This window comes from Kogia breviceps, chromosome 8, assembly GCF_026419965.1.
Source record: "Kogia breviceps isolate mKogBre1 chromosome 8, mKogBre1 haplotype 1, whole genome shotgun sequence".
NCBI lineage: Eukaryota > Metazoa > Chordata > Mammalia > Artiodactyla > Physeteridae > Kogia > Kogia breviceps.
Genome location: NC_081317.1, coordinates 103,031,080 through 103,057,846, shown reverse-complemented (window position 1 = coordinate 103,057,846; position 26,767 = coordinate 103,031,080). Strand labels below are relative to the sequence as shown.

Sequence of the window (26,767 nt, the reverse complement as noted above, 5' to 3'; positions counted from 1 at the left end):
TGTCAAGACTACTAGTCCTGGGACTTCCCTGGTGTCACAGGGGTTAAGACTCCGTGCTCCCAATGCAGGGGGCCTGGGTTTGATCCCTGGTCCAGGAACTAGATCCCACATGCATGCCACAACTAAGAGTCCACATGCCACAACTAAGGAGCTGGCAAGCCACAACTGGGGAGCCCACAAGCTGCAACTAAGACTCGATGCAACTAAATAAATAAATAAATAATTTTTTTTTTTTTTTTTAAAAAGGACTACTAGTCCTGCAGGGATGTTACCTGGGGGAGTTGGGGGGATGCACGTATCCATTGACTCTCTCCTCTCCCTCGGTCAAAGGCTCACCTCAAGGAGTATTAACACCTTATACTTTCTAGGTGCACCACGATGTTCCCATGCTACTCCATGCCTTGGCATCAACACAGAAGCCTCAGGGCAGAAAGCAGGAGATGCACAGAGTAAGCCTGAGGCTAGGAATTATCAGCTTGTATCGCTGTAGACCTGGTGAGTGCTCACAGAAAACTGTTCCCCATAGTACTGGCTATATAAAGGGACAGGTAAGACCGAGAGGATCTGTAATGGAGCATAAGAGGTGTCCAATACAGTGAAATTTTTTAAAAAAATGATAGAGCTAAGAGGTTAAGAAAAATAGAATATAAGTCGGAGGGAGGTAATTAGAATAAAAGTATTATAAGGTTCTAGAGGAGGGTAATAATAATTAACTCTACACTCTCTCAGCATGCATATTAAATTTTTAAAATATATGTTTAAAATATTTTAATTTAGGTATAATTGACATATAATGGTGTATTAGTTTCAGGTGCACAATGTAAGGATTCAATATTTGTATACTTTGCAAAATACTCACCACAATAAGTCTAGTTAACATCCATCACCTTACACAATTACAAAACATTTTGTGTGTCACGAGAACTTTTAAGATTTACTCTCGGGCTTCCCTGGTAGCACAGTGGTTGAGAATCCACCTGACGATGCAGGGGACACGGGTTCGTGCCCCGGTCCAGGAAGATCCCACATGCTGCGGAGCGGCTAGGCCCATGAGCCATGGACGCTGAGCCTGTGCGTCCGGAGCCTGTGCTCCGCAACGGGAGAGGCCACAACAGTGAGAGGCCCGTATACCAACAACAACAACAACAACAACAACAAAAAAGATTTACTCTCTCAATAGGCCTAAAATCCCTTATCAGAAATCTTTGAGGGGACTGGTGGTGCAGTGGTTAAGAATCCACCTGCCAATTCAGGGAACACGGGTTCGAGCCCTGGTCCAGTAAGATCCCACATGCCGTGGAGCAGTAAGCCCATGCACCACAACTGCTGAGCCTGTGCTCTGGAGCCCACGAGCCACAACTACTGAGCCTGCATGCCACAACTACTGAAGCCCACGCCCCTAGGGCCCGTGCTCCGCAGCAGGAGAAGCCACCGCAATGAGAAGCCCATGCGCAACCAAGAGTAGCCCCCGCTCGCCACAACTAGAGAAAAACCTGCTCGCAGCAACAAAGACCCAACGCAGACAAAAATAAATAAATAAAATAAATTAAACACACACACACACACACACACACACACACGAAATCCTTGGGACCATGTACATTTCAGAATTCAGGAAGTTTTAAATTTTAAAGAGATATTAAATTGTACATTGTATACCTCCCCTAGAGTGGTCTGAGACAGCACAAATAATCAAACACTTATATTTATGCAGTAAAACATGAATATTCACCTCAAGTAGGGTAAAGACTGTAAATAACTTCACATGATCAGGTAAAAATATCTACCAAGTGAAATCAGATCAGACAGTTGAGGTTTTGCCACCAAGGAGGTTTCAAGAAAATAATTTTTACAACTTTAAGATTGCAAACTTTTGAATACGAAGCTGTGCACCTAGATTGGTTGAGCAGTAGCCATTACCAATATGTTAAAATTTAATATTTTCAATAAACCTCTCAGGAACATTTTATTATTTTCATTTTATAGATGAGAAAATGTAGGCTCAAAGAAATTAAATAACATGACTAAGCTCACACACCAGTAAGAGGGGTAATCAAGAATCGAAGAAATGGGCTTCCCTGGTGGTGCAGTGGTTGGGAGTCCGCATGCCGATGCAGGGGACACAGGTTCGTGCCCAGGTCCAGGAAGATCCCACATGCCGCGGAGCGGCTGGGCCCGTGAGCCATGGCCGCTGAGCCTGCGCGTCCGGAGCCTGGGCTCCGCGACGGGAGAGGCCACAGCGGTGAGAGGTCCGCGTACCGCAAAAAAAAAACAAAAAAACAAAAAAAAAAACCCAAAGGAAGTCTCTTTACCTCTACCACCAGTGCATTTCCTACCACACCTCCTCAAAGGAGCACCACTGTGGCACGTAATTGGACAGTCATTATTCTGTCTACATTCCATTCAGGATCTGAGAGTAAAGGAAAGGGGTGCGATATTATTTTTATAAGCCAAAATTGTAACTGGAGATTTTTTTTATATTTCACTGAACATGTTTGTGGCAGAGAACTTTATTTCACTTTATTCCACTTCATGCATGAGAAACGGGGTCCAGTTCCTAACCTCCTATCATTTTGATGTCCTTACTAAAAGTCAGCTTCCCTTCTGATTTCAGTTTGTCATGAATATTATCTGACACTCATCAATTGATGAAAATCACAAATTCCACTCTCTGCAGCTGGCAGGAAATGAATTAGCAACATTTCCTGGAATACACCCAAATCTGCTGAAAAAAAAAATTGTTAATGTAATCCCAGGTCCTGAAATTTCTTCCATTGTGACTAATGGAAAGTTTAAGGAAACTGAGAGATGGAAAAGTCTTCAGTTATCATCTAACCTAACCCTTAATATTATGGATGAAGGGGCTGAGACCCTGATACTTAGTTTCTCCAACACTTTATAGGGCTTACTTTGAACTTAAATGTAAACTAAAAAGAGAAGTAAGCCAATATTTACCAAGGAAACAAATGCAATGATGTATTTATGCAGGCATCATCTTAAAGTATGATTCTCAACAAAGCAAATAAACACCCCCATCAGCAGAAGTAGAGCTTGGGGAAACACAAGGAAAGGAGGAGGTGACCTGGGACACACACCCCCCAGCCCCGGCCAAACAGTATGCCAAAAATTTACTAATTTGCATATAATATAACAGCATTGCCATCAAGCTAGACCTAAGTTTTCAGATCACTAGATAGTCTCTGAAATGAGCCAGGTTATCATGTATCATTCCATTTGCCTCCACAGCTTCTCCCGTTACATTTGCTATCATAAGGATATTACTACTATCCCCCAATACTACTACAATTGGCTGCTTTTTTGGCCAAGAGAAGTTCCATACTGTTAACCTATGTTAAAGACAGATGGAACTGTGCAAAACAAACAAATGCCCTGAACTGAGATGTGCCAGTATGTTAAATAACAATGAATTCGACCCTGTGAGTCAGCCAAAGGAGACAAAGGGAAATGGTTTCATACAAAACTGTGGTTGACAGCATAGATTCCCAGGGAAGGTTAAGCCTTGACTGTGCCACTTATTAGACCAGCATGACCTTAGGCAAGTCACCAATCTGTTGTTTCAAAGTTTTGTATATTGGTTATATATTACTTTCATAGTAAGGAATAATTAAATGTGTTAACTGAAAAAAAAAGATTTACTCTCTCAGCAGCAATATGCAATACATATTTGAATACATATGTGAATATGCAATACAGTATTTTTAACTATAGTTGCCATGCTGTACATTACAACTTCAGGACTTTTTATCTTATAACTGGACGTTTATACCTTTTGACCCCGTTCAATCATTTCTCCCACCTCCCTGCCCCCAACCTCTGGCAACCACCAATCTGTTCTTTTTATCTATGTGCTTGTTTTTTTGTTTTTATTTGTTTGTCTGTCATACAGTATTTGTCTTTGTCTGACTTATTTCACTTAGCATAATGTCCTCAAGGTCCAACCACGTCACAAATGGCAAGATTTCATCCTTTCTTACGAATGAGTAATATTCCATTGTGTGTGTATGTGTATTACATTTTCTTTATCCATTTGTCCATCAGTAGATACTTAGGTTGTTTCCATATCTTGGCTATTTAAATAATGCTGCAATGAACATGGGAGTGCATACATCTTTTGGAGTTAGCATTTTTGTTTTCTTTGGATAAATACCCAGAAATCAAATTGCTGGCTTATATGGTTGTTCTATTTTTAAATTTTTAAAAAAGAAATAAAATGCATATCTATCCAATCAGTAGAGGGAAAAAAATAATAAAATGAGAAAAACATAATCCAAATAAAAAAGGCAAGAAAGAAGAAAAATAAGTCACAGAAAAATCTGGACAAAGAGGAAGCACAAAATAAGTGGTAGAAATAAATCTAACAGTGTTAATAATTACAATAAACATAAGTGGGCTGAACTTTCTAGGTAAAAGGCAAAGATTACCAAACTAGATTTAAAAACAAAATCCACCTATATGGTGTTTAATAGAAAAAGATAGACATAAAACATAATAATAGAGAAAGACTGCAAGTCAAATGGTTAAAAGGAATGAAGCACGCAAGGAAGGAAGGAAGGAAGGGCGGGAGGGAGGAAGGGAGGGAGGAAGGAAAGAAGGAAGGGAGGAAGTGCAAGTCACCATGACTTTGGTGAACAGTTCTTCTTTGCTACGAGCCAACTGGCATTCATCCACCCAGTGGAATGACTGAGTAATGGCCAGGGGAATGATGGTGAGATCTGATGGGTGTTTTGTGTAGAAGGGACAGGAGCTAGGACCAAGCCCTGCTGTTTCCAACAGGCTCTCAGCTGAGATGAAAGAGAACGGTGATTAAATCAAGGTCCAACCATCTTGCAGGGAATGGCCAACTCAGCAGTCAGGTCACCTTAAAGGGCTTGCCACAATTGGAGAGAACCAAGGTGTCTTCTTTTCTGAGGAAGCTCCAGAGGCAATTCTCCAGAGACAAATCATTAATGTCCCTCCCTGTCCCATGTCCCCATCCCGGGGACCAAAGTGGTCCTCCCTGGTACCTAAGTCAGTACTCTCCTTCCACTGGGTCCCATTCCAATAACTATAAATTTACCATTTGTCACACCTAGACCTTTTGTTCAGAAGGATCAGGTAAAAGAGGGACAAGTGTATTTTTTTTTTAATTTAATCAATTGTGCTTCTAGTGTCTCATTGATTTTTTACAGCAACTCAGGACAAAAGAAATATCTAAAAATTCCATTTATTAAGTTGTCAGATCCAATTATCTTAACACATATTTATGTTGTCACAGTTTTGTAGCCATATGAAAAAAAATACATATAGGGCTTCCCTGGTGGCGCAGTGGTTGAGAATCCACCTGCCGATGCAGGGGACACGGGTTCGTGCCCTGGTCCGGGAAGATCCCAGGTGCCGCGGAGCGGCTGGGCCCGTGAGCCATGGCCGCTGAGCCTGCGCGTCTGGAGCCTGTGCTCCCCAATGGGAGAGGCCACAACAGTGAGAGGCCCGCGTACCACAAAAAAACAAACAAAAAAAACCATATAAATTGAAAGAAAAAAATAATACGTTTATTCTATTTTAAAGAACAGTAGTCTTCCCTTATCCACAGTTTCACTTTCTACAGTTTCACAGTTTCAGTTACCCTCTGGCAACTGCTGTCTCAAAATGTTAAACAGAAAATTCCAGAAGTAAACAATTCATAAGTTTTAAATTGTGCACCATTAAATGAATAGTATGATGAAATCTCACACCACCCCACTCTGTTCTACCCAGGATGTGAATCATCCCTTTGTCCAGCATATTCATGCTGTATACACTGCCTGTTAGTACAGGAAAAAACATAGTATATATAAAGTTGAGTACTATCTTAGATTTCCGGCATCCACTTGGAACACATCCCCCGAGGATAAGGGAGACTACTGTAATCATATTTACTTCCCTGGGATGTGCTGGGTGCCATACAACTTCTCAGACCTTGGAATCAGATTGGGCACTACCATACTCATTTCCTGTACCACACTGATATTCATGCAGTATTTGCTTTTTATCACACCAACTGCAGAAAACCCAGCTTTGCAAAGATATGACATTATCAAAAGGAAAACAATCTTATGTTGCAGTCATGATCTACCTTGTACTAGTAATTTGCGTAGTTTCCGACAGATGATGAGTATCACTGTTTCCCTTGCACTTTTTTTTTTTTTTTTTTTTCTTTGGGGTAGGCGGGCCTCTCACTGTTGTGGCCTCTCCCATTGTGGAGCACAGGCTCCGGACGCGCAGGCTCAGAGGCCATGGCTCACGGGCCCAGCCGCTCCACTAAATGTGGGATCTTCCCGGACCGGGGCACGAACCCGTGTCCCCTGCATCGGCAGGCGGATTCTCAACCACTGCGCCACCAGGGAAGCCCTCCCTTGCACTTTTAAAATACAGTTGACCCTTGAACAACATGTGGGGCTGGGGCACCAACCCTCTGCACATTCGAAAATCTGCGTTTAATTTATAGTCAGCCTTCTCTATACGTGATTCATCTGTACCCGAGGTTCCATATCCACAGATCCAACCAACTACAGATTGTGTAGTACCATAGTATTTACTATTGAAAAAAACCCACATACACGTGGACCAGTGCAGTTCAAGCCCATTTATTCAAGGGTCAACTGTATTCTATGGTGCTCCATGGGCTTGCTGCCGAGGCACCCTGGGGTGTCTCAGAACACAGTTTAGGAACTGTGGGTCTAGTAAAGAATTATTATTCAGTTTTGGGGATAAAATTCTTGGGGGAAAAAATTCAAAATTCACACTTGATATTACATAGTAGTTTGAATGTCAGCAAACTGCACAAAGGGTTAATATTTTTTTTAAAACTTAGCATTAAGTTTGAATTCCCTAGGTCTTTCTTTTGGCTGGGCAGCTCCTAGAGGGGGAAGCAATCAGGCCTGCTGGGGTTGCCATTAGGTGAAAGAAAGAAACACTGGACATAGAAGGGAATCCCAATTTCTCAAAATAGGTCTACATAACACTCCACCTTTTCATCCTGATTAGTACGCAGGGAGTGGTCAAGAACAAAAGATCGCCTTCTCAGAATAGTCATAGTTAGTGGCCATGCTGCCTTGTTAACACACACGGATCAGGAAGAGGTGATAGACATAGGGTCAGAAATACCTCTGAGTTGATTTATGAGGAGGCCCTTCCAATGCTTAACAAGCCCAGATGCCTGTGGATGGTGGGCTGTGCAGAAAGTCCATCAAATACCTTGACTGGCTTGAGAGTCCATTGCAATCAAAGATGCATCATCATCAGACTGCAAACGTCTGCAAAGCCAGAAATGTAGCAAAGATTAGTTTCAAGGACCACAGTGGTCTGGGCAGAATCAGCTGACTGTACTGAGACAGCAACACTGCAACCTGAAAAACTGTTGACAGTGGTGAGCCCCAGGAGTGGGGCACAGGTTCGATGGCTTTGCCCTGTGCAATGGGCCTCCCTCACCAAGACCAACCGTTCAACTTTTATTAGGACGTGCGGGGCCCAGCGCACAGTAGTACTGTGTGCATCTTAGAGTCCTTTGCCTGGTGCCCTCTACGGTGGTGGGTATGTTACATGTCTGGTTCAGTGATCGGTCCAGGCAGCAAAGGTGGCTGCCTGGGCAGTGCAGGCTCGATCCACAGCTTGATTCCAGTCGGCCTCATCAGAGAATGGGTCCTCACCATGGGCACCTATAGGAGTCACCCAGATGGTTCCATTAGCAGCCATGATTTTTTTCCAGAGTTGATGGCCCCAAAGAGGGAAATCTTTAATCTGCCACTCTGTAGTTTTCCAAGTGGCAGACCAAATGGCTAGGCTATTGTCAACAGCCCGAACAAGAGTTAGCAAAAATGTAACGATCTTCATCAAGGAGTATTGGCTGGAGCTGTGAGGACAGCTTTGAGTTCTGCCTACCGAGCAGAGAGACCACATCTGTTTTCTGTTCCAAGTAGATGGCGCAGATGCTGAACACCCACAGCATGGTGTCTACCCAGTGGACACCATGGGTTTTGGCTTAGCTGAACCATCAGCGAACCAGGCCCCGGCATTTAGAAGAACCACTGTGGAATGAAAGCCCCACTGAGCAAGTGACTGCTTCAGGCAAAGCAAAGACTTTGCTTCAGCCATCCCCAAAGGGATGGCTGTCTGTTTGTCATGTAAAGCTGAAAACGCCACAGGGGCTAGGCCAGCTGGAGACCTAAAAACACCATTTGCATCTGGCAAGGGAGGTTCATTGGGCCCTCCCCACATTGTTAGTTATTGAGTCCCAGTTACCCTACCCCTCAAAATATCAGTCACAAGGCCTCTATGTGTGTTTAACACTCTCGGGTGTTCAGTTTTGACAAGAACCCAAGAGCAAGGTAAGAGATGCTTTTCAAAAGAGGTGTTCCTCTTCGCATCATTAGGGAGGCAACAAACCCCATCAGTGGACGCCTCCCAGGGGAGGCTGTCTCCCAGATGTTCTGAGCAGAAAAATGATCAATCAGAAAGATTTTTAGCTCAAAGGGATCATAGGGTTGTGGGGTCGCAAAGACACTAGCACCTCTCTACCTGCAGCAACTCCCCACAGGTATCATCCCTTCCGGCGTTTATGAGCATTCACGGAATGTTCGTGGAAAACACCAATGCCAATTACACACCCAGCAGCAGAAGCCACAAGGACAGTCTACTGAATTGGCCCAAAGCCCTGCCCACAAGGTTGGCCAGTTCCTTTCCTGTCCCTGGAAAAGTGAGGGTCATTCTTCCCTTGGGAGGAAGCCTGGAAGACTTCAAAAGTCTTTTTTGCACTTGCTCAGAAATGCCGTTATCAATACTTTAGCACACACAGCCTTCACTCAATAGCAGTCATTCCTTCATTCTTTCAACTAACATTTGTTTGGTGTCTATTATGTACAAGGCACTATTTTAAGTTCTGGAGACACGGTAATGAACAAAACAGCCTCTCATAGCTTAGGTTCTAATGCGACTATCAGACAAGAAAAGGAAATAGATAATATGTCAGATGGTGATAAATGCTATGGAGAAAAAGAGCAAGGAAAGGGGCAAAGGAGTATCAGGAGTAGAACTTTCCTAATTTAAGCAGGATGGTCAGGGAGAGTCTCAGAGACCTGAAGGGAATGAGGAAACAAGACACCAAGGTTTCTGGGGAATGTGGGTTCTTAGGCAGGGGGAAAATGCAAAACTCCTGAAGCTGGAGCCTGGCTACTGTTTTACATAAGAAATGGACGGAGTGGTATGACCCAGAAGAGCTGGAGGTCACAGGGATCATAGGACGATCCCATGAGGTCTTGTAGCTTGAACAGACTTGGCTTTTACTCTGAATGAGATGGGAAGTGGTATAATATGGCACATTTTACCAGGATGTCTCTGGCTGCTGTGCTGAGAACAGACTGGTGGCATGGGGGGGGGGGGGGCGGGTAGAAGCAGGCAGATCATTTAAGAAGCAATTGTAAAAAAATCCCACAAGAGAGGATGTTAGTTTGGTCAAGGGTAATAATGCTGGATAAGTAGTAAGAAGTGACAACATTTGGGACAGATTTTTTAAATGATTATTTTGAAAATATAACCACAACACCATTATCGCACCAAAAAAACAAACAATAATAATTTAATATCATCAAATATCTAGTCAACATGCCAACATTCCTGATTGCCTCATGATTTTTTAAAAGATTTGTTAAAAATATCAAAGATTGGGCTTCCCTGGTGGCGCAGTGGTTGAGAATCTGCCTGCTAATGCAGGGGACACGGGTTCGAGCCCTGGTCTGGGAGGATCCCACATGCCGCAGAGCAACTAGGCCCGTGCGCCACAACTACTGAGCCTGTGCGTCTGGAGCCTGTGCTCTGCAACAGGCGAGGCCGCGATAGTGAGAGGCCCGCGCACCACGATGAAGAGTGGCCCCCGCTTGCCACAACAAGAGAAAGCCCTCACGCAGAAACGAAGACCCAACACAGCAAAAATTAATTAATTAATTAATAAACTCCTACCCCCAACATCTTCTTTAAAAAAAAAGTGCAAGGTAAGCTTGTGCATTTAAAAATATATATATCAAAGATAAACAAAGCCAAGTATTAGTTAAAACGGTGAAAACAGATTTTATTCAGTAACTACTGACAGTAGGCAAAAAAGTTGAGCTCCATCCTGATTTGCAAAGAGGAATTGTAAAGGGAGAATGGGGACAGGACTCAAGTGAAAAATTACAAAGTGTTGGTCACTGTAAACGTGATTAGGCCAGTAGTGTCTGCTGGCGATTATGGAAGTTAAGATTCTGTCCTCCCAGAGCCTGGAAGCCCTTTCCTTCCTGATAATTACATTTCAAAGGAATGGCTTTCGGGTCCTTCAGACAAGACACTCCACAGTTATAGAAGATACGTATCATCTCAAAGGGACAGAGGAAGGATTCACAATTATAATCCCTTTTGAGTAATTGCTCTAATAAAGGGAGGCCAGGGGACTATGTCAGGTGTTAGCTAAAACAAACAGCAAACTTTTTTGACAAACAACAAATTTTTTTGACAGCTCTGAGCTTTTCCAAACAGGAACTCAAAAGTGGCTGGGTGGTCCCAGAGACATGGCCTTAAACTGCTAGAGGCCATGTTAAAGTTCGGTCGAGACTATCCTAGTGCAGGGTTTTTTTGTTCATTTGTTCGTTTTGGCTTGGCCACGCCATGCAGCTTGGAACCCGTGCCCCCTGCAATGGAAGCGCAGTGTCCTAACCACTGGACTACCAGGGAATTCCCAGTGCAGGAGTCTGAATGGAGTCTTCACGCTGAGATTCACTGCAGTTCTCAGAATTGCTATCCAAATAAGGTTCATACAAATAACGCCATTTGCAGCAACAAGGATGGACCTAGAGATTATCATACTAAGTGAAGTAAGTCAGAAAAAGACAAATAGCATATATCACTTATATGTGGATCTAAAATATGACACAAATGAACTTATCTACAAAACAGAAACAGACTCACAGACAGAGAACAGACTTGTGGTTGCCAAGGGAGAGGGTTGGGGGAGGGATAGTTTAGGAGTTTGGGGTTAGCAGATGCAAACTATTATATATAGAATGGATAAACAACAAGGTCCTATTGTATAGCACAGGGAACTATGTTCAATATTCTGTAATAAACTGTAATGAGAAAGAATATGAAAAAGAACATATATATATATGTAAAACTGAATCACTTTGCTATATACCAGAAACTAACACAACATTGTAAATCAACTATGCTTCGATCAAATAAATTTTTAAAAATAAAAAATAAAAATAATACAAATAAGGTTCATGCATTGCAACCGATTGACATTATATCTTAAATCTCTTTTTATCTGTAGGTTCCTCCTTCATTCTTCTTTTTTCCCTTACAATTTATTGAAGAACCTGAGTCATTTGCCCCACAGATTCCAGGGTTTGCTGATGGGACTCTCATGGGTTATTTTAATATGTTTCTTTGTCCCCGTATTTCCCAAAATTGGTAGTCAGGGGTGAGCTGCCTACCAGACATGCAAGAAGAGATGAGGGAGTGGCATTTGGATATAAGGTTGGGAGAGGGGTCTCTGATGCAGACAATAAATTGGGAGTCATAGGCACGGAGAGTTTAAAGCCATGATTCTAAGTGAGATGGCTGAGGGAATGAGAGTAGACAGGCAAGAGAAACGCTCTAAGGCCTGATGGGGAGGTACCAGGAAAGGAGATGGAGAACACATCCAATGAGACAAGAAGGAACAGTTAGCACAGTGACCCTGAAGCCAAGAAAGGAAGGTATTTAAGGAAGGGAAGAGTGATCTATTGAAGGAAGGGAAGAGTGATCGACTATGTCAAATGTGATAATAGATTCAGTAACATAAGGATGGCAAGTTTACTATTGAATTCGGCACTGGTGACCTTGAGAATTGCCGTTGGGAGGCGTGGTGAAGGCAGACTGGAATGGGTTCAAGTGAGAATGGATGAGAGGAAGTGGACATAAACAAAGACAACTCTTTCAAGACGTTTTGCTGCAGGACTTCCCTGGTGGTGCAGTGGTTAAGAACCCGCCTGCCAATGCAGGGGACACGGGTTCGAGCCCTGGTCCAGGAAAACTCCACATGCCGCGGAGCAACTAAGCCCGTGCGCCACAACTACTGAGCCCGCGCTCTAGAGCCCATGAGCCACAACTACGGAGCCTGCATGCCACAACTACTGAAGCCCGTGGGCCTGGAGCCCATGCTCCGCAACAAGGGAAGCCACCGCAATGAGAAGCCTGCGCACCGCAACGAAAAGTAGCCCTCGCTCGCCTCAATTAGAGAGAGCCCGTGCACGGCAGCGATGACCCAACGCAGCCAAAAATAAATAAATAAATGTATAAAAAAAATAAAGTTTTGCTGCAAAGGGAAGCAGAGAAAAGAGGTGATAATTGGAGATGAATGCAACCTCAAAGGAAAATTTGTTTTCAAGATGGATCCCTAAGAGCCTATTTGGATCGTGTGAGACTGACCTAATAGAGGGAAATAGATGTGTGTGTGGGGGGGGTTGCTGGAACACTAACCTTTGAGTAGGTAAGCGGGATGGAATCTAGGGCTCCTGTGAAGGGTCTGATCTTCGGGAGGAGGGCAGACAGCTCATCCATAGTAACAGGCCAGACTGTGCACCTGGACAGAGCTGCAAACAGACTGACAGATACAGAAGTGGGAACACGTGGTGTTCTTTCCGACTGCTTCTATTTTCTTACTGCGATAAGAAGCAGGGTCACCAGCTGACAGTGAGGAGAGGTGTTGGAGGTTTGAGAACACAGTACTCTCTGGGGAGTGGGAGGAGTAAATGGACAAGGAAAATGCACTAGATTATTGGTCTTAAAGTGAGATGATTCAGCTGGGTGTCAGGTGCTTCTCCAGCCAGGTTTAAGCCCTCAGGAGAGATGCAGAGTAGGCAGAGATTTAGATTTACCCAGAAGTGGGCTTTTGTCCTATGAGTAAAACAGCAGAGAAGGGCAAGGACACTGAGAGTGTATGCAAGGAAGTGGTTATAACAACAGCACACTGTATCTGTGCTGGCAGTTGAGGGTTTGCTTACACAAGTGATGTAAATTGGAAGCTCTTCTTTGTCACAACTGAGACCAGTAGATGTTCAGTTATTCTTAAAGTAAGTGAAATAGATGTGCCAGAGGCTGCTGGTTGATCCTTAGTATCCAGTTTCCTTCTTTCATGATAATGAATCTTGATTTTTAGGAGGGTACCTGCTCATTCCAGATCAAGACCACATTTCTCAGCCTCCTTGGAGGCTGAGGCTTTGTCACTACTTTCTGGACAATGGTATGTACAATCACCCCTCCATATCCCAGGGGAATTGGCTCCAGGACCCCCTGCTGATATCTAAATCCATGGATGTTCAATTCCCTTTCAGTCAGCTCAAGTCCCTTCCATATCCCCACATAAGTGGACCTATACAGTTCAAACCTGTGTTGTTCAAGGGTCAACTGTAACCATAAACGTTATCGGACAGCTCTTAGGCGTCTTCCTTAAAGAAGATATAGTATTGTATACATGCCCTGTCATTTGGCAAGGGATGGGGGGATGGGGAAGTATGTAAACCTTTCATTCATCTGGTTGCCAGGGGTGGGGATGCAATGAACAGAGGTCTGGTTTCAATTTAGAAGTTGAGGATAAGAGTAACACCCTAGACACCACGGGAAGGTAAGCTGGAAGGAGCAGAGACCCTTGGGGCTCTGTAGAGCAGAACTGCCATACCAGTTCAGACTGTGCATCTTTAGATTTTTATGAGAGACAAAAGTCCATTTGGTTAAGCCACTGTTATTTGGGGGCTCTATTTCTCTTAGCTGAACCTAATCTTAACTGATATTTTGGGGAAAATTTTTTAATACAAGAACTGTATCTATTTTAAATATTTTAACTTAACACTTATAAATGGACATTCATCCCCTTTTGGTGTAGGGACAAGTCCTTTTCTTTGAGCATGGGTCCACTGATTAGCATTCCATGAAACTACACACACCTACAATGCACTGCTAAGATCACCAGTTTTGATATCTCCAAAAGCAGAATGTGAAGTCAAAACACTAGAGAACTTGCAGAGAAATGTGAATGCAGAATTACTTTAGATAATTATGATTGACCCCATCTTTACGTTTATCTTGCCTAAACTTAATTCAATGATAGTATTTAGTGACTCACATTTATTCTTTCCAAAGCATTTACCTTGGTTTACACAGAAATAAGAACTTTATTTTAGCACTTATATTTCATCAGCTTATATATTTACATCATGCACTTATTTTCATCAGAAATACTTGCTTCTAATCCTCATATTTTATCAGTTTATACCATGTTTAACTGAATTATGTAAGTACAATAGTGAACAAAACTGGCAAAAGCAAGATTGGGAAAAACACAACTGACTTGGAAAGCATATAACCCAACTGTGGGGGCAGCATGTTCTTTACACATCAACCCCCTTTGGCGTCTGACAGAGGGAAGAGAGAAAACATTAGTTATCTACCCTGAGGGTCAGCTGAGTACAGGTCAGGTCTCTACTCAGCATCTTTTTACATTTATATAGTTCAAAACCAGAATCTCGATTATACATTAACTTCACAAATGCACAAGCAACTCTTACACACTGTTGATGGGCATGTGGACAGGTGCAAGCATTCTGGAGGGCGTTATCTACCAAAAGCCTTAAAGATGGCATAGAATTTGACACTTTTAATGTCAGAAAAGCCATTTTTAACTTAAAGACATCCTAAGGAAATAATGAGGATATCAGAAACAATTTAACTACAAAATAGTTTATCACATCACTTTTAAAATCGTGAAAAATTGGAAAACCCAAAATTGTCTAGAAATCAGGGAATATTGGGGTCAATTTTGATAGTCCAAAGATGCATTCTAATGTAGCCATTAATGTTATGCTGTACAGTGTAAGACCTGTTTCCAAAAGAATTCCTGTATTATCTTGCCCTGGGAAAATGCGTGAGTCACACTGAGCACAGTCAGTCTTGGGTACTGTGTTTTCATTTGGAGTATACTGTTTTGAGGAAACGAATCAGAGAACTTTGTATTGGCAGCATGACATGGCCACAGAAAGCTTTACCTTCCAATTTTGGATACTTAAGCCAACTCTGCTGAATGTGGTTGAACATGCACTCATCAACCACCACTTTATAAAGTGCCAGCCTGGATTACTGGGGCTAGAAGGGGGATGGCTACATTTTCCAAGATCACTTGCCTTGCATGAAGATGCTGGGTGTGAGTTAGGTTCTACCAATGGGATTTGAAAGGTGGAGGTATGGCCCACCTTCCTACTGCTTTGGCTGTTTGATTCTGCTCTTTCACACCCCACATCTACTCTATCAGCAGATCGAGGTGGCTCTACCTTTGAAATAAGTATCTAGCATCCAACCACTTCCCAACACCTCCACCATTAACCCTGGTCCAAGCCACTGCCGTCTGTTGCCTGGGTTAATGCAGCAGCCTCCAAACTGGTGCCTCTGCTTCTACCCTTGTCTCAACCCAGCAGCGAATGGGAGCCTTTTGAAACCTAAGAGACACTTGCAACAGCTAATCATTTCCCTTAGAATAAAGCCAAAGTCCTTTCGATGGCTTCGAAGCCCTGCAGGACCTGGGCTGCCCACCCCACCTCTGATACTGTCCCCTCTCTCACAGTGTCAGCTCCTAACTGTCCCCACTGCCTACTGTTCCTGCTGCCTCACTTCAAATATTTTTTCAACAAAGCCTACCCTACTTACTGTGATACTACCACCCATAGACTCCCCTTACCCTTAAAAAAATTCCCAAGCACTCATCACCTTCTAAATACTATGTAACTTACTTATACTTATTGTCTGTCTCCCTCACTAGAATGCAAGTTCCACCAGGACAGAGACCTTTCTGTTTTGTCACCAACGAATACTACACTTGAACTGTACCTAGCACACAGAGGGCACTCAGCATGTGTGGGGGGGGGTTCTTCAGGTGTTCCAGGGTGCAACCTTTAGCTCTGTGGTTCTCCAGGCAGTTGAGACTGCGGGCATTTCCTGATCCCTAGATTGCAGCCATGCAGTGTGTCCTCATAGCTCAATCCTGGTCCTCCGCCTTCCTGATTCTAGCAGAGGGTGTAGCTCCCCTGGTAAATCAGTTCTCTAGGGTTCTGAATCCTGGAGACTCAACCTATGGCTCACTCCTCCAGCTTTCCAAAGAGTCTAAAAATACTTATCGTCCTGTATTAAATCTTTCTGCTTAGAGTACCTAGAATGGTTTCTGTTTCTCCACTGAATCCTGAAAAGCACACAAGATAAAACCGTTGGGCCAGTGATGATCAAGACTGCATTTTTTCCAACTGACTGGGTCTTAAATGTAAACGAGCCAAATTAACCTCTGCCTCAGCTTTCAGGGAGTTGGACCAGTGACTGCTCCAATGGAAGGAGACAGAAGAAATGCTTCAGAAGAGCTGAGTCAGAAGTTGGCCACACAGAGGGGCTCCTAGGATTGGCATTCTATCTCCATTTTTTCAGATGATGCCCTTGAGACCTAAGCCCACTCCAGTTCCGACCCTCCATCAGTAGAACTTTGGCAGCCGAACCACAGTCCAACAGCAGCTGTCAACACGGCATCTGTCACTATAGCTGTAGCCATCTTAAGAGGGGGACGCCCCAACTGTGTTAGTATCCTGCACTAGGCTGGGGGTGGCATGAATCGGCATTGGACATCACTTGTTTTCACTGTGACTATACCTAGGAAATAAGCCTCTTCCTTTAAAGAGCCAAGTGTGAGTGATCAATTGGGTAGGTCTGGGAGGATTACAGGGCGCTGTCTCTGATATTTTCAGCTAGATCAGAAGTATCTGAAGTACAAGATGCTTACTATTAACACGGAAGAACTGTATTTTTGAGTGAGATGAAATGTGATAAAACAGCATGTTTATATCATCAAATGTAACATACACAATTTTGTAGTCTGAAAGAATATGCACTAAAATGTTAAAACTGGTTTATTTAGTAGAATAAAAGGTAACTGAACATTAAAAAAAATTCTACCCAGATATAGTTAGAGTTTAGCACAATAGACAGTATTTTTTAATCATGGTGGCAACTATCATGGACTGTTTACACCTAACTGCCATTCCTGTTTCTTCCCTACTAACAAAACCCTGTCTCAAAGGCAACAAGGCATCAGCGCCAGGGGACAAGCTGGTCCCCCGTCCCTCTTTGCCAGTGCCCATCCAAGGGTGGTTATGAGGTCCGCTCTATCAGAGAGACAGAGGGGCAAGTCTCTTTGGGCCTCTGAAGGATATTCCTCCCTGATATGAGCAGAATGAGGAGAAAGTTCCTTTACTGTTGTCTACTTTGCTTCCTGCTTTGGCTCTGGACACTGTCATTTGAAGAAATGATGCTGAGTTGTTACAGCCACTCTGTAACACCAAGGATGGCAGAACAAATGCACCCAAGAAAATCTTGGGTTGCCACCCAACTCTGGAACCATCTATCTCCAGGCTGCCCGTTACATGAGACAGTTAAACATTCTTATTGCTTACGTCACCGTCAGTCTAGTTTTCCGTTACTTGTGCTGATCACGTCCTGACAGCAGCACTTTTCTGTCTGCCATGAAATAAATGCTTTATGTCCACTGTAATTTAAAAGCAACCCTATTTAAAAGCTACTTATTATCTCATTTTTAAAGAAAATGAATAAAACTGAGCTTAGGGAGGATAAATGATTTTCCCCAATGTTATACTGGTGGCATTAGATTCACACCCCACCCTGACTCGAAGGCCCACACTCTGTCACTTAATCATGTAATTAAGAAATGAACAAGCCTACAGCTTGCTTTCGGCATCTTAACAAAATGCACACACACAGATGCAGGTAGTAATAAATTTGCATCCATTTGCACTCATACATGAATTTGGCTTTGGGCTTTTTACTCCTGTTACTTGCATTTATTTGTTGGTAGAAATGTATGCTTTGGAGGCTTGGCCAAGAAAGCAGACTTGCCTCGTCTTTTTGCCACACTTTTATTGACGATGTTCAATCTGTGTATCAGGAATGTAGAGACAGGTCGTGGGGACTCTGATGCAGGGTCATAACGGTCGATCCCCAAGATACTTGAAATGGCGAAGGGGTGAACGTTAAAGTGCTACACACTCTTCCTCAAGCTTCCGTGGAGGAGTCAAAGAACTAAAGACTGCAAAACACCAAACATCTAACGTAACGAGGCAGGGCCTTTGAGTTAGCCGGGAAAAGCAGAAGAGTGTTTTTGAACCAAAGTAACCAAGAGAAACAGAGGATTACAATGGAGACTCACTGGCAGTGCATTAGCTGTGGAAAAGGAGAAGCAGCAAACACTGAAGCCCAGAGAACAAAAAAGGAGTTGGTTCATCAAAGCTCAACATTAGACCAAACAGGACTTCCATGGCACACATCTCCAAGACCCTTTCGGCTCACCTGTCCTCTACAGCGAGAACAGAGACCAGAACAGCACCATCAAAGAGAGATCACGCAAGTTCTTAGCTACAGAAGGGGTGATGTGGGGACTACACAGTCAATCCTGCCTCCTAGCTGCTGGCTAAGCGGCTTGAGGGGCTTGGTGCAGGAGAAGCCCCAGTGGTGATGAATACAAAACAGGTTCAAGGAACAGAAAGAAGGCGAGACTAAAGGAAGGCATATCCTTCCAAAACCTCTTGTGCCACCTAAGTTAAAAGGAGTCTGTGTGGTTCACACCTGTTCCAGAGGTGGTCTGTTAAGCTCACAGCAAAGGGAGCTGCGTTGCCGGTGTCTAATGACCACGAACACTGCAAGAGGCGGCCTTCCCCAACCTCCGAGGTACCTCCCCGACCCTGCCCTGCAGACAAGGGACGAGGAATGAGAAGCTGCTCCTCAGGGACCACACACAGGAAGGGTCAAGAGTGTGGTGAGCTGCTGAAAGGAACAAGACCACAGACCAATGAACTACAAGGCCAGCGTGGCCAGTGGCAGTGGAATCCAAGGTGATGCCAGGACAGGAGACAGAGGTGGGCCTCTCAAATTCAAAGTGAGGCCATTATTCAATAAATCTCTACTTACTATCTCAGCCAGGGTTGTTTTTCAGCAGTATTTGACTCGGTGTGGTGACAATTCTCCAGGAGTGATCACAGGTTTCTTCTGAGAAACAGTGGAAGCAACTACTGGAATAGTAGCAGTTACTTATGCAGGAGTGAGGGTGGAGGGAGTCCTGGGACCACCATGTCACCCGAAGGCATCTCTAGGGCACTGGGAGGAGTGAGCCTCTGACTTTGTCACTTCTGATGGCACCTACAGCTCGGGCCTCGCAGCAATGAACAGGAAGCACTTGCCCAAGAGCGCTTAGGAAAAAAAGGGCACAGAAGGGCCCAAACCCAAACCTTCAGAGCATCAGGCTGGGGGGATAGGACACAGAGTGAGAATGTGGGATGAAGCAGCTCCATTCACTTTATCTGAGATTCTCAGAATCTCTCTTTTGTTTGAAAATAGATTCAGTGGAAGGGAAACTAAACTAACATTTACTGAGCGCCTACTGTGTATGTCTGGCCTTGTGCAAGTTTTCATCGACAATATTCCACTGCATCCTCATGCCAACCCTGTGAGGTAGGTGTCGTCCTCATTTTTGTCAGATGAGGAGTATGAGGCTCAGAAACGTTAGGTAGTTTGTCCAATCACGCAACTAGCAACGGACAGAGCTGGGGCTGAGTCTCAGATTCGAGAAGTCCCTGCTCTCTCTCTGGTGCCGCCTCTCGGGAGGAAGGAGGCAGCAGCAGCAGCTGTCCTGACACTTCCTACCCTGAGAACAAAGACGTCACCAAGAGAAGGAGCCCGTCCTTTCCCAGACCGTGCCCCCTCTCCACCCGGGGAGGATGCAGTCAGTTGAAGAGGTAAGCCATAAATATAAAAATAAATAGCAGGGACAAGCCCCCCAGCAGCGAGGGTGGGCAGTTTCCGTGCTGTGGGAAGGTCACTGCGCCGTTCACAGCTGCTGCGGGAAGGAGCCACGTGGGGAAAACTGGGACAATGGCTGGAGTGGGTGGGCTAAACAGGCGCCTTCCGGGTGGAACAGATTTGAGGACACAGCGTCTGGAGCAGGCAGCAGCCGTGGACACGATCGCCACCATCCTCCATCTGCTCATTTTACCGGTGTTTGTGATCCAACAGGGATTCAAAATTGGGAGAACATACAAGTTTGTGCTTTACGTGTCCCAGGACTGTCATGTCACCCGTCCTACTGTCTCCAAGGCCCACGGACACCAGCTCCTGCCAATCAAGAGAGACAGAGATGAGAACCAAAACCGCAAAGCCTATCACTCGCTCAGTCCTGTGATTTCAACGTGATAATCCCAAGAACCCTTCCTCCACATTCAGCACCAAGTCCTCAACACTCCGCATGTCTTGAAGAGCCTCCGTCCCGACCCAGCAGGCTCTCACCTGCAGGAAAGAGCAGGTGGTCCCCATCGTCACGTCCAGAGTCACCTTGCCCAGGAGGAGCTGCACCTTCCCTGACTTGCGGATGAGCAGCTTGCCGACCTGACCCTCTGTCAGGTCAGCCAGGGTACAAGCATTCTCCGCCAGCCTGGCTTCCTGTGAAGACAATGAGGGGGTGGAAACTGGGTAAGGAGCCCTTCCCTCCATCCTTTAGCTCCCCAGACAGGGCCTTTTCCCGGGGCTGCCTGACACTGGTCGAAAAACAAAACAAAACCCAAACCACAGCAAACATAAATAAACGGACAAAATATCAGTAACTGATAAAGCCGGGTAATGGTATATGAGAGTTTACGTTCTCTCATTTGTACACATTCAAAATATCTCATTGTGAGAAACACACATACAAGCGGGATTGAAGTAGAAAGCCCCAAGGCCCTCGGGGCAGAAAGAACAAATGCATGTTACTCTCGCATTTCAGCGTGGGCGGCACACCTTTGCTTCCCCCTACAGGTGGCTCTTTCCCCTCCTGGTCCCCTGCATCTTCACAGAACTCAATCGTGAACATACCCGGTCTTTCTCCTGCTTTATAACCACCATCTGTCCGTCCTCGCTCTGCACCTCCGTCTTGATAGGCTTGACGTCCTGAGTGGGCGGCTGGCCGGGGAGTGAGTCTGGCAGCTGGAGGAACAGCAGCTCTTCCTCCTGCGTGAGGCTCAGCTCCCTGAGCAGCTCTGCCACAGATACGTCCTTCGGGAGGCCCGGGGTCTTCCTGGCTGCTCTGGAAGAAGCCTTCATCTTGGCCTCCTCTTCCTCATCTCGTGGCTCCTCTTTCACTGCCCGAGATAACAGAATTGGAAGGGCTATCGGTGGCCAGCCCCTATGCCCCCTCACTGCACCCATCCCTTCGGCCTGGTCTGCTCCACTGTCACTCAGCCAGGGAGCTGGAAGGAAACTCTGCTTTGAAAGAGGGATCCAGGAGCTGTGTGACTTATTTAAAAAGGAGTGTCGCAGGCTGGGCCCCCTGATCTCCGTCAGCATGAACCCGCTGAGCGTACTCAGGTCCTGTGGAGTGGGAGAGGACCGGCTTAGCAGCAGCGGTCTGGGAAACTCGCTCTTGCGGGACAGCTGGAGAAAAGGAGACAACGTGTTAATTGACACAAAGTACCTTTCACAGCAGGCACGTCCACCTCCATGTCCTCTTCCTTGGGGCCAGCCAGCCAAGGTTTAACATCTGGCTCTTCATTCTCTTCCTTAAAAAGCCAGCCTGAGTGAGCCAGCGGCAGCTGCACAGGCATATTTCGAGTGTCATTCCTCAGCCCAGGGTCATCGATGAACTGCCAAAGAAAAGTCGGGGGTCACATGGTGGGGCCAGCATACACAAATACTTGGAGCGTAGTCCGCCTTAGTCCTTTTCTCATCGAAGATTCCCGCCGCTCACCAGGCTTCCGGGACATCAGAGAGCTCTGCTTCCCCCGACTTGGTTCCCCTGAAGCGCTTTTCATCACACAAAGAAGCCCCATCCCCCCAGCCTGCTGGTACCTACATCATCCTTCTCCAGCATACGCAGAATCTGTTTTGTTTCTTCATCTGTCTCCCTCTTCTCCTTTTTGATGTTGATGATGTGAGAGGGCCCCATGTCCGACACATCCACCGTCTTATCCCAGTTCCCTGTGGGAAACCACCCAGTTCACCAGGAGTAAGGAAGGGGCCAACAGCAACTTGGAACACTAAACTGGGAGCAAGCAGGGGAATGCCACCGCCCTTGCCCTTCTCTTGAGCAGTCTGAACTGAAATCCACCAATTCCTTCCTCCCAGAGCCCCGGCAGCTTTGTACCCTTTTTCTTCATCATTTCAGCTGGGCCCTGCTCAAAGATAGAGTGGGACTGGATCACTTCTGGGCGCCCCCGGCCCCGTCCATGGCCCTCTCGCTGTCGGTCTCTATCCCTATCACGCTTCTCCTTCTTGACAGTTACTTCTTCCTTGGGCCTGGAAAAGACACTGGATTAAGGGAAACCACTCACTTCCCCTGCCTCCAAGAACTGGTCTTACTCTCCCATACACTCCGCTCCACATGAGCCAACAACTACATCATGAGAAGCAGAACACCCAATCTCAAGCCTAGCACCTTTTTCACTTCCTTGCTGAAGCACAGTCCTTTCAGTCTACTGTACTTTACCTTTTTGTTTGAGAGTGTATAGTTAGAACTATAACTCAAAAGTTGAATTATAGAGACTGCCCCCAAATGTGGATTTGGGGGTATTGACTAAAAGTAGGAAAGCTGCATTGCAAAATAACTTAAGGGAAACCTGATACATCTTTGCCCAAACTACAGGCTCTCAACTCTGGCTATAAAAGATAATCACTCTGTTTCATTGCAAACAAGTTAAACCACTATTTTAGGGATGGACTCCCAGGCATCTGTATTTTTTTAAAGCTTGCACACTAGAGTCACCTGGGAGCCAGGGTTGAAAATCACTACTGAAAAGAACTAAATCTAAAAATTTAAATTTCTGAGCCACATACTTAGTTATTTCCCCAAAGGCCCAAATTCAGAACAAGTAAATAAGGGGCAAGTATTCAGGCCTAGCTACTTACTCTTCCTTGACCTTCCGACTGATGATATTTGGGGTGAAGGTTTTCTGAAAGTAAAATACAGGAGTCACTGATTTGGTAAATTCTGATCCCAGAGCACAGAGGAAAATAAAAACTTCCAAAGGGGCATCTTCTGTGGACAAAGACCAACATGGCTCTCTCTTCTGCACATTCCACACTACGTTGTCAAAGATTTACAGAAAGGGACACTTGTTTGAAAAGGAGGAATGTCATGTCATGGTGACAGTGGAGTTACACATAGAAGAAAAGGGGCATCAAAAAACACTTAAATAGCAGCCTCAGCTTCTGCCCCCTGAAAGGAGAGCCCTCAGGACTTATAATAGCAAAGCAATTTACCTAACCTCACCCCTTGTCTTCAAACTGCTATAGACACCAGACAGTATCATAGGGAAAGAGCTCTAGCAGCAAGGCTCAAGTAGGGAAGACAGATCTGCCAGCACTCACAAACAGAGGATCGGGTTAGACTGCCACCAGAATTTCCAAAGGTAAACTTTGGTCTTCAAAAACTGGCTGCTAGGGCTTCCCTGGTGGCGCAGTGGTTGAGAATCCGCCTGCGGATGCAGGAGACACGGGTTCGTGCCCCGGTCCGGGAAGATCCCACGTGCCGCGGAGCGGCTGGGCCCGTGAGCCATGGCCGCTAGGCGTGCGCGTCCGGAGCCTGTGCCCCGCAACGGGAGAGGCCACAACAGTGAGAGGCCCGCATACCGCAAAAGAAAAAAAAAAAACTGGCTGCTTTATGCTGTCATCCTCCCCATCCTCTTTAAGGGCTACCCTTTACATCTACAGTCATAAACATAATAGGAAAGGACTCAGAGCCTCTAATACCATGCCTAAGAATCATAATACCTTGGATCAGAAGTTTGCACACTGGGATCCAGGTCAAATTCAGAACTCTCTTAAACTGAAGGTAAAGTTTATGCCTGCGTGGCTTTCACGGGTTTGTTAAAGGTGTCCAAGACACACACAAAAACGAAATAAACACTGCTCAAGTTGCTTTTGAGCTAATTAGGATTCTCTGCTCTTCGGTCATCTCTGAGAGCCATGTCAACAGTTTGTACCCAGTAGCTTGATTGGAAGGTACGGTAGGCTCCCCAGAAATTGTAGGCGTAAGTCTGACAACAAGATTCGTGAGGCTCAACACCACGCTAGGCCCTACAGGAACATCGGTCAAACCCCCATGTGCCTGGAATTCAGGGTAGTTGGGTTTCTTTAGAAAGGTGCCGTCGGGTACCTTCTTGACTCCCCCGAGGGTGAGATCCCTGGAGCGGATGGAAGGAAGGCGGCCCGGGGTGAGGGAAGGCGCCGGCCTCCGCCCGATAAGCCCCCGCGCCCCAGAAAGGAGGGGTCGGGGCCCTCCTGGAGCACTGGGCTCGCCCGCAGCGTTTCCTTCTGACATGGTGCCTGGGAGAGAAGGAGGAAAGGGGTAACGAGGTCACTCGAGGGGGAAGACACGCGGACCCTGTGCGGAACCGCGCCCACGTGGCCTCCCGCCCCCCGTCAGCGCGTCCCTCCCGCAGCGTCTCAGCTCCTCCCCCTCCCACGTGGCGAGACTCCCCGGACCACCGCGGCCAGACCACTTGGCTCGCCGTCTTCCCAGGCTCCCGACCAGGCACGAGGCAACGACGCACCCCAGCGCACCCAGGATACAGCTCCGCACCACGCACGTCCCGACTTCACCTCCTAGGCGACCTGTGGTCGGCCCCAGGCCTCGGCGCCGGGCGGAAGTCTGCGTGGCACGGCGCGGGCGCCGCCATCTTGTCGCGGGGCGGAAGTGAGGTCGGTGGGCGGGGCCGAGCCACAGTATTTATCCGGCGGCGCCTAGCTCCCCTCCGCCTTCTCTTCCCGGTTCTTCCCGGAGTCGGGAAAAGCTGGGTTGAGAGGGCGAAAAAGGAAGCGGGGTATGGTGTAGGTCACGCCACGCTGCAGCGCTAGGGGGGTCTTGGCCGGCGGCGTGAGGTGGGGGCGCCAGCTCAGGGTCTGGGGGCCGGGTGGCAGCCTGGACGCAACGTGGGAGTTCGCCGCTGTGGAGCCTTGGGGTCGAAGCTTGGGTTGGGGCGGGGGACGCGGGGGACGCGGGAGAGAGAGCGAGATCCCGACTCAGAGTCTGGGAGCTCTGGGCTGGGCCGGGCCGAGCCTCGACTGCCAGCTCGCTGGTGACCTTGGAGTGGTCACTGCACCTCCGGGCTGCATCCTCGCCCTTGTTCGGGGGTCCCTTCCCCGGACTCCTGGTGGGATCCTGGGGTTGGGCTGTGGGCATAGCGCTGGAGCAGCTGCAGCGGATGAATCGGGTGCCTAATGGCACCTGCCCTGGGCTCGTTACTGTGGACCCTTGTATGCACTCTTGTTCCTACCCTGGAACCTGAAAAATGAAGTTTGTTCTGTTGGTTCTGAGGGACAGATTTAAAGAACTTTTATCGTGACTCCGACATTTGTAATTTAACATAAAAAAATGTCCTTTACTCTCGTTCCCTCCACCCCCAAACCATTTAAAAACCATGTAACATTACAGATAGCTTGAGGGAAGGAAAACATTTGTTAGAATTTCACATAGAATAACTATTAGAACTTCTGTAATATATTACAATCCCCCTCACAGAGATTTTATATTGTACCACAATTTTGAATCCTCCCTTTTCAAATAACGTTGCTTTGTTGATGCATCAAACGACTGCATAATTCTTGGGTGGCTATGTCACGCTTTGTCTGTGTTCCTGTTTGGACACTTAAATTGTTTCTTTTCCCTACTGTAAACGCCACTGTAGTGAACATCTGGTGCCTTTAAAGTTTTTTCTTCTGGATTATATTCCTAGAACAAATTTCCAGACTTCTGATAACTGGCCAAAAGAAGACGTACTTTATTTTTTTAAGTAAAATTTTTTTTATTTTGAGATAATAGTAGATACACGTGCAGTCGTAAGAAATAATGTGGAGATCCCAAGTACCTTTTACTCAGGTTCCCCAATAGTATCATATTGTAAAACTGTAGTACACTATCACAACCAGAATATCTACATTGATAGGCAAAATACAAGACATTTCCATTACCACAAGGATCCTCTAGTGCCCTTTTACAGCCACACTTCCCTCCCTCCCACACGTCCCTGGCAACTGCTAATCTGTTCTCTTATACTTTTGTTATTTCCAGAGTGGAAATCATTCAAAGATGGAATAATACAATATGTGACTTCTTGGGATTGCTTTGTTCACTCAGCATAATTCCCTGGAGATTATCCAAGTTGTTGCATGTATCGTGCACGTATAACTAGTTCATTCCTTTTTATTGCTGAATATCCACGGTTTGTTTAACTATTCATCCTTTGAAGAACATCTGGGTTGTTTTCAGTTTGGGGCTATCAGAAATAAAGCTGCTATGAACACACATGTACAGGTTTTTGTGTAAGTTTTTCTTTCTCTGGGATAAATGCCCACAAGTGCAATTGTTGGGTTGAACGATAGTTGTATGCTTAATTTTATCAGAAACTGCCAAACTGTTTTCACAGTGGCTGTACCATTTTGAACATGCACATTTTATGGTTGTTCATCCATTTTGCTGAATTGCTTTCAAAAAGGGTTGTGCTGATGTACATCACCAGTAAGAAAATGTATACATAAATGTATGTCATATGTAAGAGTATATATAACATTTTGCCACATTGTTCTGAGTATTGGCTCTTAAAATTTTTTTAATTTTTGTCAATTTAATAATATATTAATATTTTGTTGTGTTGGTTTC

General features: G+C 45.6%; 2 protein-coding genes across 6 annotated transcripts in view; both read right to left on the bottom strand.

Annotated features, from left to right (window-relative positions):
- Positions 1-19,134, bottom strand: part of PIWIL2 (piwi like RNA-mediated gene silencing 2) — a 113,179-nt gene extending 94,045 nt beyond the window's left edge. For 2 of the 4 annotated variants that reach the window (XM_067039846.1, XM_067039848.1), the window contains exon 1: positions 19,054-19,134. The gene's annotated coding sequence lies outside the window, so the exon portion shown is untranslated. Of the gene's footprint in view, positions 1-7,143; positions 7,163-19,053 lie in introns of those variants that run through there. The other 2 variants (XM_059072464.2, XM_067039847.1) reach the window with 2 other exon arrangements.
- POLR3D (RNA polymerase III subunit D) lies at positions 17,990-24,813 on the bottom strand. 2 transcript variants are annotated; one of them, XM_059072479.2, is made up of 9 exons: positions 24,663-24,813; positions 24,266-24,435; positions 23,017-23,060; positions 22,256-22,407; positions 21,965-22,089; positions 21,587-21,755; positions 20,989-21,254; positions 20,425-20,577; positions 17,990-20,253 (listed from the first exon to the last, which is right to left on the bottom strand). In XM_059072479.2, the coding sequence occupies exons 2-9, from the start codon at positions 24,428-24,430 to the stop codon at positions 20,131-20,133; spliced, it is 1,197 nt and encodes a 398-aa protein (XP_058928462.1). In that variant the 5' UTR covers positions 24,431-24,435; positions 24,663-24,813; the 3' UTR covers positions 17,990-20,130. The 2 variants fall into 2 exon arrangements, with proteins under 2 accessions (XP_058928462.1, XP_058928461.1); XM_059072478.2 differs by having other exon boundaries at positions 24,673-24,810.
- Between the last annotated feature and the right edge of the window lie 1,954 nt (positions 24,814-26,767).

Excerpts from the sequence above, each read along its gene's own strand:
- POLR3D (XM_059072479.2), bottom strand. The coding sequence starts at position 24,430 with ATGTCAGAAGGAAACGCTGCGGGCGAGCCCAGTGCTCCAGGAGGGCCC. Across the intron at positions 22,408-23,016 it reads AGTCGGAAGGTCAAGGAAGA|GCCCAAGGAAGAAGTAACTG; the intron begins GTAAGTAGCTAG and ends TGTCTTTTCCAG. Across the intron at positions 20,254-20,424 it reads CCACCTGCTCTTTCCTGCAG|GAGCTGGTGTCCGTGGGCCT; the intron begins GTGAGAGCCTGC and ends CTTGATTGGCAG.